This window comes from Fragaria vesca, linkage group LG5 (assembly GCF_000184155.1).
Source record: "Fragaria vesca subsp. vesca linkage group LG5, FraVesHawaii_1.0, whole genome shotgun sequence".
NCBI lineage: Eukaryota > Viridiplantae > Streptophyta > Magnoliopsida > Rosales > Rosaceae > Fragaria > Fragaria vesca.
Window position 1 is genome coordinate 26,819,112 of NC_020495.1, and position 11,523 is coordinate 26,830,634.

Here is an 11,523-nt window from a genome sequence, read left to right on the forward strand (position 1 = left end):
TACACTCATGTCGTGCATGCATTTGAATAGTATTTGGTTAGGTAGCTTAATGATGGAGTCTTCTCTTGATCACTTGATGTTATCCTGGTGAAGACCAGACGAAGTTGGTGCAGTTTTATGATAATGAGATCAAATTCCAGTTTTATGATATTCAATTTTCCTTTGATATTAATCTACAAGACCAGACGTAGTCTTCTTGTTTGATTCCTGGTTGTAGTTTTAATGATATGCAGTTAGAGATCCGGGTCGTTATATTCTCTAATAACACCACAGCACTGCAATTGATGTCCAACAATGTCATGTTTAGGGTGGTTTGCCAGCCCACATAAAGAAAAAATGAAAAGCAGCAAACTGATTTTCCTTTACACTCCTATTAGATCAGATCAGTCTCTTAGGCTCTGAGCCTCTGAGAGAGTAAAATTTAATAAAATTCAAGTCTATTAATAAACTTTCGTGGGGCAGACCCTTCTCCTTAGGGATTGAAGGTGGGACTCGTTTCCTAATCGTTGCCTCCGAGAAGCTAATATCGGCTAATCCTTTACAAAAAAAAAGTAGTTTACTGAAGAAAATAAGTTGAATTTTAACACAACTTCATGTATGGTCGGCTCAGTCTACTGAAACCAGGGTCTCCACATAGTTGATGGCTTTTTCGTAAATGAGACCATATCTATGATCATGATGTTTTGGAAGTCTTGCATCTCATATGATTTCTGGCTCGCAGGATCGTAACATTGCATCTCATCTGAATTATTTTCCCCGAAAAGGTATTCCTTCCAAGATCCAATTATATATCCCGGAACTGCTGAGGGTTCAAGTATAAACTGTTTAACCCAAATGATTTGTTTTGTACCAGCAGAAGGCTCCTCAGTCATCACCCAAAGCTCACGAGGTGGTTCACAATGACGACCTCCTAGAAATGCCAATGAATTTTTCCATGAAAGTAGTTTCATTTGACCTTTTCTACTGCTTTCTGGTAATGGTATCACATTGAAGACCTCGTTGTGAAAATTGAATGACAAGACTGTCAAGACATGCGATCTATGCGATCTTCGTTCCTGTATCCATATAGGAGAATACAGCACCCCATTCAAGGTGATTGAAGAAAACGTTCCACATAAAAATGCACCTGATGAACAGAAGTAGTGGCTTTTGACTTCTCTCCAAGATTTTGTACTTCTGGTGAAGACTTTAGCTCGAATTGTGTTGTCAGGACCAGGTTTGAGAATGTTGACCACTTTGTAATCTCTACTGTCATGAAAGAACTCAAACCCTAGTAGATCATGATGATCATCCGTCTTAGGAAGAAACCTAAACTTCTTTGTGGCTGGGTTCCATACAACTATATGATTCGACTGCACACGAAGATCCGACATATTAAGACAAACTAAGCCACTACCAGATCCCACAGCATCTAACCATTGCTTGCTTGGACAGTTCATGAAAGGTAAATCCAAGCTCAAATGTGTCGACTCATCGCGAAGCAATAATATTGGAGGCATATGATTTGAATTTTTATCAACTGTCTTTCTGCTGAAGAGAAGGAGATTGGAATCCGAGCGTTGGAGATGAATCAGTGAAATAAGAGCTCTTTATGAGAGCATGCCACTCCTTTGAAACACACAAACCTAAGTAAAGACTTCACCGGTAGTCTTGAGAGTATTTCAACCAGAATATCTTCAGCAAAACAAATGCTTCTTCCTTTGATTTTCATTCTTTCAGAGAAGCAAGAAAGCCTAGCTAGGCAGTAGTGTTGCTTATTTGTTTTGCCGGAGTCCCTATTTAAGTATTTATATGGGAGCTTTAGGGTTTGCAACAGATTGTGGGCTTGGAGCAGTAAAATTGGACCCGTGGGCTAGGAGGAGCGTAAAACTGTTGGGCCTTCACAGACAGATCGGAGAAAGCACACATAGAAGGACTTGTGCGACCCTCTTTCTCTTCCGCCGTTGCTCTCAAATTAGATCAGACCAGTCTTCATTTACTCTCTCTTTGGCTCTGAGAGAGTAAAACCCTACTTGTAGCAATGATGGGGGAAGCAAACCTACCCGAAGAGATTATAGTGAATATCATTTCCAGGCTGCCTGTGAAATCCTTGGTCCAGTTCACCTCCGTCTCAAAGCGGTGGCATTCCATCATATTATTCGACCCTCATTTCACAACTCAGCTCCGGAGGAACAAAACCCTCACTCGCAGACTGCTGCCCTACTCGCGCAACGGAAACCCCGGTAAGCTGAAATCGCTGGACTCCGAAACGAAGTCGGTTAAAAAGGTGAACTTCCCTTTCAAACGACGTTTCGTCACACTACTGGGCTCCTGCGATGGCCTAGTGTTTGTAGTCGATGAGAATCATGCGAAAAGTTTCCGTGTCCATGTATGGAACCCATTGACTGGATTCGTGAAGGAGTTGCCTAACCCAGGTTTTTCTACTGATTTTGACTTGGATTTACGTGCTTATGGTGTTGGGTATTTACCAGCGACAAATGAGTATAAAGTTATTCTGAGCTATGCTCCGGTGGAGGACGATGAGACCTGGGATGAGGGGGAAGAAGAGGAATTGTGGTTCAGCAAGATAATGTCATTGAAAGATGGGATTTGGAGAAGTATTGAAGCCCCGAGATATTGCTACATGGGGCACCAGCAGGGGACTCTTGTCAATGAGTCGCTCCATTGGCTAAAGACGTCATTACGATATGAAATAGTTGCTTTTGATTTGGCTAGGGAGGAGTTTCGAGAAATTGGGATGCCTGATTTCGGCCCAAAGAGGATCCGGGATCTCAGCGAACTCAAGTATAACTTTGGAGGATGCCTTGGACGATGCCTGTGTGTGTTGCGTTATCCTCCGATGGATGTTTGTGATTCGATTGAGTTTTGGGTAATGAGAGAATATGGGGTGAGTGAGTCGTGGACTAAGCTCTTTACCTTGAGGTTTTCAAATCCACAACGCAGATGGTCAACGATGCCCCTCTTTGATTACGGAAAACTATACAGTTGCCTTGAAATTTAGGAATGCTATATCGTATGAGTCAAGGGGAGTAGGGATCTCTCATAAACAAGAAGATGGAGAAGAAGAGCCTAAGGTTGATAAACTTGGCAATTGGGAGTACGTAATTGAATATGAAGAGAGCCTAGCTTCGATCGGTGGTTACAATGGGGATCGTCACAACGCCTCACAAAGCTGAAATAAAGAGGAATGCTCACTCTCTGCATTAAGCGCTGGTTAGGTAATTATCATTTTTAGCCTCATTTCATGCATTTGAATATTATTTCTGTATATTCTGTTAAAACAACTAACCAGTTGTTGATTATTCAGTTTTCCAATGCCTTGGATACTCAAAAACCAGTTGAGTTCCTTGTACATTTTAGAATGCCTTGTATGCTCAATGATCGATTCGCTTTGCTTGACAATCGTTTTTTCTTTTTCTTTTGTTGGAAATTTTGCCAAATACTCTGCATTCTTCGGACAGTTGATTTCTTGGTTGGGTTCTTTGTGGTGCTGGAGACTTGAGAGACAGTCTTCTAAGTATATATCTGTAGCATGAATAATGAGGTTTACAATTTAGTAGGCATATATATGTACTATTATCTGCTTTAGGCATCGCATAGAATATGTGTTAACATTCTTAAAGATATTGGCAATATGTTCGTTATTCATACAAAACCTTTACATATGTGGTCACTCTATGAAAGGGTTTTGTTTAATGCAACACCGACAGCTTTGTCTATCTAGATGAATTGCCTAATAGCTTGAAAAGCTTGATATCATGGTCAAATAACATAGTTCTATGATCAGTGTTATCTCTTAAAAAATTTTGCCAAATACTTCGCATTCTTCTAACAGTTGATTTGTTGATTTAAATTTGATGCCTTGGCCGGGTTCTTTGTGGTTGCTAGAGCCTAGAGATGCGTTCTTCTAAGTATATGTGTGTAGCATGAACAAAGAGGTTTACAGTTTAGAAGACATCAAACATGTACTGTTACATGTTTTGGGCATCGTAGGATATGTGTATATGAATGAAAAATTAGTAAGTACGTTTTACCTCTGGTTGTGATACTGATGAAGAGGTTGCAAAGTTGACTCTTTCTTTACCTGCAAGAATCGACTTAGACCATTTACTCAATCCCAGTATGTATGCAGTATAGATTCTTGATGAAACAGGTTCAGGACAATGGGTCAGGGACTGGTTTATATAAATTTGTCTTTTTTGTTTGTAGAAATTACAAGGAGCCTTTGCTAAGGAATGTATGTGTTTGTGCTAGAGGTTTTCGCGGTGTTAACCTACAGAATCCTGCCACATTCAGTGTCGATGTATATAGTGATGGACAACAAGGAAGAGTATCTTGGAAACCATTTGGGCAGGACAATCATCTCAAAGTAGGGGATGCCTAGCCTGTGTGTTTAAGCTGAAACAGGGATGTGAAGTTCCAACGTTTAAAGTTCACATATTTCAAGCTGAAGATCCAGATTGATACATAAGGCCATCAAAACTAGCTATCTGGTAGCTTATGATCAAATGATGTTATGAAATATATCCAGCCTTTGTTAACAAGTTTCATGCTACGTACCTTCTCTGATCTGTTTGCACCTAACAACTACTTAGAACTATGTATGTAAGGATAGTCTTAAATATATCTGAAACTGCATCATATGGCTCTTCTTTTTTCTTTTGAAAACCTAGACCAAGTTGTTACTCTTTCCTTTTTTTCTTGGTCACAATGCTTACTGATCCATTGAAAATTTACTGTAATGATAGCTCCCAAACCATGACCTAATACAAAAAGGTATAAAGGCTTGATTCGGGGAAAATGCCTGCTGTTTTAAGACCCTACTTGGGAGTATCAGTACGTGCATTGGTCTTCAAAAAAGCGGCCTATTGTCACTCTTTCTGCAACTGAAGCTGAATTAGTAGTTGCAGCTGCTTGTGCATGACAGGCCGTTTGGATGAGAAAAACTCTGGAAAAGCTCAGTCATTCAGAAAGGGATAGCACCACTGTGTACTGCAACAATAGTCCAACAATCAAATTGTTCAAGAACCCTGTGATGCATGGTCGCACTAAGCACACTGATGTGCCTTTTCATTTTCTGAGTGATTTAACCAATGAAGTAGTTGTGAAGTTGATACGAGGGATGTGTGAAGTACCAGAAGTAAAATAATTGCTTGAAGCAGTTAGTTTAAGGGAGGGTGTCAAGAATTAAGGTTTCACTAAAGCATTAGGACTCCTAGCTGTTTAAGTTTATTTTGCTGTTTGAAAAAAAAAAACCCTGTTAAATGGGGTGACTTATTATTTCTTTTGACTCATTCATGCTGCACTCTACCACGTTTCTGTTTACGGCAGCCGGCAGGAACTCTTCCTCAACCTTTGTTAAACTCAATGAATTGAAAGATCTGGTGAAGGACACTTGGAAATTAATTACTAATATTATATGATCATACAAGCGGAATAAGTAATTTACTGAAGAAAAAAAGTTGAATTTTACCACAACTTCATGCATGGTTGGCTCAGTCTACTGAAACTAGGGTCTCCACATAGTTGATGGCTTTTTCATAAATCAAACGATGTGTATGATCATGCTTTGGGAGCCTTGTCGATTTCTGGCTCGCAGGATCGTAACAATGCAGCTGATCATCTGAAATAGCATCCCCTAAAAGGTATTCATCCTTCCAAGGTCCTATTATATATCCCGGCATTGCTGAGGGTTCAAGTATAAACTGTTTAACCCAAGTGATTTGTGTAGTACCAGCAGAAGGCTCCTCAGTCATCACCCAAAGCTCACAAGTTGGTTTATATTTAGGACCTCCTAGAAATGGCAAAGAATTTTTCCATGAAAGTAGATCAATTTGACCACTAATACTGCTCTCTGGTAATGGTATCGCATGGAAGACCTCGTCGCGCAAATTGAATGACAAGACATGGGATGTTTGTTTCATTATCCCCAGAGGCGAATACAGCACCACATTGGTGATTGAAGACAACGTACCCCCGATAATTGCGCCTGATGAACAGTAGTAGTGGCTTTTTACTTCTCTCCAAGATTTTGTACTGCTGGTGAAGACTTTAGCTCGAATTGTGTTGTCACGACCAGGTTTGGGAATGTTGACCACTTTGTAATTTCTACTGTCATGAAAGAACTCAAACCCTAGTAGACGATGATCATCCCATTCATCCGTCGTAGGAAGAAACCTAAACTGCTTTGTGGCTGGGTTCCATACAACTATATAATTTGACCGCACACGAAGACCCAACAAATTAAGACAAACTAAGCCACTACTAGATCCCGCAGGACGTAACCACGGCATGCTGGGATTTATGAAAGGTGTATCCAAGCTCAAATGTGTCGACTCATCACGAAGCAATGATATTGAATGATTTGAATCTTTACCACCCATCTTTCTGCTGAAGAGAAGGAGATTGGAATCCGAGCGTCGGAGATGAACAGCAGTGAAATAAGAGCTATTTATGAGAGCATGCCACTCCTTTGAAACACACATAAACACTTCACCGGTAGTCTTGAGAGTATTTCAACCACTACATCTTCAGCGAAACAAGTGCTTCTTCCTTTGATTTCCATTCTTTCAGAGAAGCAAGAAAGCCTAGCTAGGTAGTAGTGTTGCTTATTTGTTTCGCCGGAATATTGTGGGAGGGGGTGTGACGGTATTATATTCTTTTAGGGTTTGTAACAAATTGTGGACTTGGAGCGGTAAAATTGGACCCGTGGCCTTTGCGCGTGAGTTGGACTGGGATTCCAATTGCTTTCGGGATAAACGAGGCATGGGGTTGGTTTATAGCTAGCGTGTTTAGGAGGCTAGGGTTTTCTACAGTTTAACAGTTCAAGACTGTAAGTACTGAATTTGGAACAAGAGGCATTGATCAAGATTCGGATAATGATGAATACCATATATAATTTTATGTTATGATCCGGATTGGGCCTAAGCGGGCTAGGTGGAGCCTAAACTTGTTGAGCCTTCGCAGGCAGATCGATCCATAAAAAAGAAAAACACCATATAAAAGGTGCTAAACCTGCTTCTTCTATTCTTTCTCTTCCGCCGTTACTCTCAAATTAGGTCAGATCAGTCTTCTTTTACTCTCTCTCTTTGGCTTTGAGAGAGTAAAACCCTCACATGGTAAGAGTGGTCAACACTCACACGCTCACATCACCCTCAGCTCTATTTTATTCTCCAAAACGCTTCGCTACTACCTCACTTTGAGCTCCCAATGGACCACAAAGATCACAGCTCAGGTTCGCTTCCTCTCTCTGAATCTTTCAAGGGCTTTTGTTTTTGGTTTCTAACTAATTGGTGTTTGTTAGGGCAAGAGGGTCACGGAGTCCATGTGTGTCATAATTGCGGGTGGCCGTTTCCGAATCCGCACCCGAGCGCGAGGCACCGACGCGCGCATAAGAAGATTTGTGGAACCGTCGAGGGTTACAAGGTGGCTGGCAATGCACAGCTCAGTGTCTCTGATGATGATCCCAAAACCCCCAGTGAGTTTGTTCATTTCGAATTTCGCTTCGGGAGTACTAGTTTAACTAGATATGTTTCGGAGTTTCGGCATTGTTAGACATTCATGTATGGTACATATTTCGTTGCAGTAAACCTACCGGAGACGATAATAAATGATGGTTTTTAGAAGGTAAGGTAGTTAGTGTTTAGGCCAAAGAGTGTTTAGAAAATGGAAGATTTGGATTAGAGGAGGTGTGCAACAGTGCAACAGAGGAGATTTAGTTGTTGTAGAAAAACAGAGTTTGTATTGATAGCTTAGTTGATTACATCATGATACAAGCTTTGATACATATTTATAGAGTTGTAAACCGACATTGGTTTACCTCTACTGACATGACTTCACTCTAGACAATACTAGATTATATTTAATTACATTTAATCTAGATTTTTCTACAACCATACATGATCACTAGAGATAAGTTCTAGATTAAACTAGATAATCTTAAATATAGTCTAGAGAGACTAGTGCGCATTACTGTTTAACACTCCTCCTTAATGCGCATTGGTGCTACTCCAAGCATGCTTCGCAGTATTTCAAATCTTGTTCTTGCGAGTGCCTTAGTGAAGATGTCGGCTAGCTGTAATTCTGTCTTGCAGTAGTGGAGCTCAATTTCTTTGTTTGTTGAAGCTTCTCTCAAGAAGTGATGCTTGATCTTGATATGCTTCGTTTTGTTATGACATACCGGATTCTTCGCCATTGCAATTGCAGATTTGTTGTCACTGAAGATTCTTGTGGCATTTTCTTGTTTCTCTCCCATGTCTTCAAAGATTCTTCTTAGCCATATTGCTTGACATGCTGAGCTTGCTGCTGCAACGTATTCCGCTTCAGCTGACGACAAGGCAGTTGTCTCTTGTTTCTTTGAAGACCAAGAGAATATGCCAGACCCGATAGTGAATGCATAACCTGAAGTACTTCTCATATCATCCATTGATCCAGCCCAGTCACTGTCCGTGTAGCCAAACAATTTTGATTCAAAGCCAACAAGCTTTGTCTTTGAAGTAGGCTGGTACCAGATACCATAATTAATGGTACCTTGTAGATATCTCAAGATCCTCTTTGCGGCACCATAATGTATCCGACTTGGACTATGCATGAACCTCGATAGAAGGCTTGTTGCATACATAATATCGGGTCGAGTTGTAGTCAAATAAAGTAAGCTTCCAATGAGACTTCTATAACTAGATGCATTCGCTTTCGGAGAGCCATCCTCCTTTCTAAATTTCTCATTAGTGATGAGTGGAGTTGCCACGGCCTTGCACCCATTCATTTTGAATTTCTTCAAGAGATTTTCAGTATACTTCTTTTGACATATGAAAATCCCTTTTGCTTCTTGGTGTATCTCAATACCAAGAAAATAATGCATTAGGCCGAGATCACTCAGCTCAAATGTCCTCATCATGTCTTGTTTGAACTCTTGAATTATTTCATCATTATCACCAGTATAAATGAGATCATCCACATATAAAGAGACGATGAGGATAGAGTTACCTTGAGTTTTGGTGTAGAGAGTTGGCTCACTCTTGCTCCTCCTGAATCCGGCATTGATGAAGTATCTATCGATGTGACTGTTCCATGCTCGTGGTGCTTGCTTAAGCCCATATAGAGCTTTCTTCAGCCGGAACACTTTTTCTTCTCCTCCTTTCTTTATGAATCCTTGAGGTTGCTCCACATAGATTTCTTCTTCGAGTTCACCATTTAGGAAAGCCGACTTAACATCAAGTTGATAGATTTTCCATCTCTTTTGAGCTGCAAGAGCTACAAGAGCCCTTATTCGTGTCGAGCCTTGCAACAGGTGCAAAGGTCTCGTTGTAGTCTAACCCTGGCTGTTGTGAGTAGCCTTTTGCTACTAATCTTGCTTTGTATTTTTGTATTGAGCCATCGGGATTGACTTTGGTCTTATAGACCCATTTAACACCAATTATCTCTTTGTTTGGTGGGCGCTCTACAAGTTCCCATGTTTGATTTTTTCAATTGTTTTAATTTCTTCTTCCATGGCTTTTCTCCAATTTTCTTGTTTTACTGCAGCTTCAAAACTTTCAGGTTCTAAAGATATGAAATTGCATGTTTCGTATATATCCCTCAATGACTTTTACTCTTCTAGGTGGAGATTCTGGAACATCATCTTCTTCTTGATTAGATGGAAGAGTAATAGAGGGCGTACCTGGAAATTCTGAAGTTTCTTCTTCAAATTCTTCTTCCCTTGAATGCAAAGGAGATGTAATCTGCTGCTTTTCTGTTGGGACAAATTTGTTCTTCATAACTTCTTCTTTTCCCAATCCCAATAGGCAGCTTCATCGAACTTAACATCCCTGCTGATCATGAGCTTCTCCGTTTTTGGATTGTATACTCGGTAACCTTTAGCTTGCGAGCTGTAGCCGACGAATATACCAACTTCTGATTTTTCTTCCAACTTGTGCCTTTTAACAGCTGGAATATGAACATAGCAAATGCTCCCAAAGACCTTGAGATGCTTTGCTGATGGCTTCTTGTTGCTCCAAGCTTCAATTGGTGTCTTGTCTTGTAATGCTTTTGTTGGACATCTATTTAGCAAGTAGACTGCTGTATATACAGCTTCTGCCCAAAAAGTCTTTGGCAAGTGTTTTTCACATAACATTGACCTTGCCATCTCCATCACGGTTCTATTTTTTCTCTCAGAGACTCCATTTTGTTCAGGAGCATAGCCCACTGTTAGTTGGTGCTCTACTCCTTCATCTTCACAAAATTTGTTGAATTGTTTAGAGGTATATTCTTTACCTCTGTCACTTCTAAGAGCTTTGATGTAATGGCCACTTTGTCTTTCGACATGGTTCTTGAACTTTTGAAAGATCTTGAAAACTTCAGACCTTTCACGTAGAAAGTAGACCCATGTCATTCTGGTATAATCATCAATGAAAAGAATGAAGTACTTGCTTTGATCAAGAGATGGAGTCCTCATAGGTCCACAGACGTCCGTATGCACAAGCTCCAAGTAGTCTTTTGCTCTCCAAGCTCTTCCAGAAGGAAATGCTTGTCTCTGCTGCTTCCCGAGTTGGCAGGCTCTACAGACATCTTCAATCACCTCTATGTTTGGCAGGTCCTCCATCATTTTTCTTTGAGATAAAGTTCTCAAAGCATGGAAATTGAAGTGGCCAAAGCGTTTATGCCATAGCCATGAATCATCTACAGCTGCCTTCATGGCCATTTGTAACCACTGGATAGGAAAACTTCTATTTTCCATCTTTACATTAAATATCATCCTTCTTTTTTATCATATATTTTACAAGAGTCTCCAGAAAATAATAGAGCATAACCATTCTCCATCATTTGACCAACACTTAACAGATTATGCTCTAAACTAGGAACCAATAAAACATCATCAATACACTTGGTTCCTAAATTAGTTTGGATGGAGATCGTACCTTTACCTTTCGTATGCACCAAAGCACCATTCCCCAGTTTCACTCGTGACTTCCTTGATGTATCAAGGTTGGAGAAGATAGATTCATCCCCTGACATGTGATTGCTACAACCACTATCTACATACCATGTCTGGTTTTTCTCCTCAGATGCAGCTTCACATGAGTAGAATAGGTGCTCATCTTCTTCATTCTCCTTTGAAAAATTGGCTTGATACTTCTTCTTGAGCCTGACAATTCTTTTCAACATGGCCGAATCTATTACAATTTCGGCATTTCGGCTTACCCCGAAACCAGCAATCTACTTCTTTGTGATTGGTATTCTTACATATCCCACATGGAGGATAAGTTCTTCTTTGCTTAAAGTCTCTTTTATTTTCCCAATTTTTAGATTTTTCTCCTCCTCCTCTAGGATAATCATTTATCTTCTTTTCTTCTCTTTTATAATTCTGAGATCGTAGATTGAGTTTAGACTGAAATGCACTCTCTAGTGGAGTATCATCCCGGCTACTCAATCTTTTTCGAAAGCTTCTAATGAGCCTATGAGTTCAGTCACCGAAAGTTGAGATATGTCACTAGAGTTTTCTATAGCAGTAACTACCGGATCATACTTCTCAGTTAGACTGATAAG

The 11,523-nt window shown here is 40.2% G+C and overlaps 3 protein-coding genes across 3 annotated transcripts; 1 reads left to right on the plus strand and 2 right to left on the minus strand.

The window, feature by feature from the left end:
- Positions 1-611: 611 nt before the first annotated feature.
- On the minus strand, positions 612-1,373 carry LOC101313322 (putative F-box protein At3g10240-like). The gene has a single exon (XM_004301842.1). The coding sequence runs from the start codon at positions 1,371-1,373 to the stop codon at positions 612-614; it is 762 nt and encodes a 253-aa protein (XP_004301890.1).
- Positions 1,374-2,023: 650 nt separating this feature from the next.
- LOC101313616 (F-box/kelch-repeat protein At3g06240-like) lies at positions 2,024-3,001 on the plus strand. The gene has a single exon (XM_004301843.1). The coding sequence runs from the start codon at positions 2,024-2,026 to the stop codon at positions 2,999-3,001; it is 978 nt and encodes a 325-aa protein (XP_004301891.1).
- A 2,494-nt stretch (positions 3,002-5,495) lies between these two features.
- Positions 5,496-6,383, minus strand: LOC101313903 (putative F-box protein At1g47790-like). The gene has a single exon (XM_004301844.1). It carries the CDS (start codon positions 6,381-6,383, stop codon positions 5,496-5,498), a length of 888 nt encoding a protein of 295 aa, XP_004301892.1.
- Between the last annotated feature and the right edge of the window lie 5,140 nt (positions 6,384-11,523).

Excerpts from the sequence above, each read along its gene's own strand:
- LOC101313616 (XM_004301843.1), top strand. The coding sequence starts at position 2,024 with ATGGGGGAAGCAAACCTACCCGAAGAGATTATAGTGAATATCATTTCC.
- LOC101313322 (XM_004301842.1), bottom strand. The coding sequence starts at position 1,373 with ATGTCGGATCTTCGTGTGCAGTCGAATCATATAGTTGTATGGAACCCA.
- LOC101313903 (XM_004301844.1), bottom strand. The coding sequence starts at position 6,383 with ATGGGTGGTAAAGATTCAAATCATTCAATATCATTGCTTCGTGATGAG.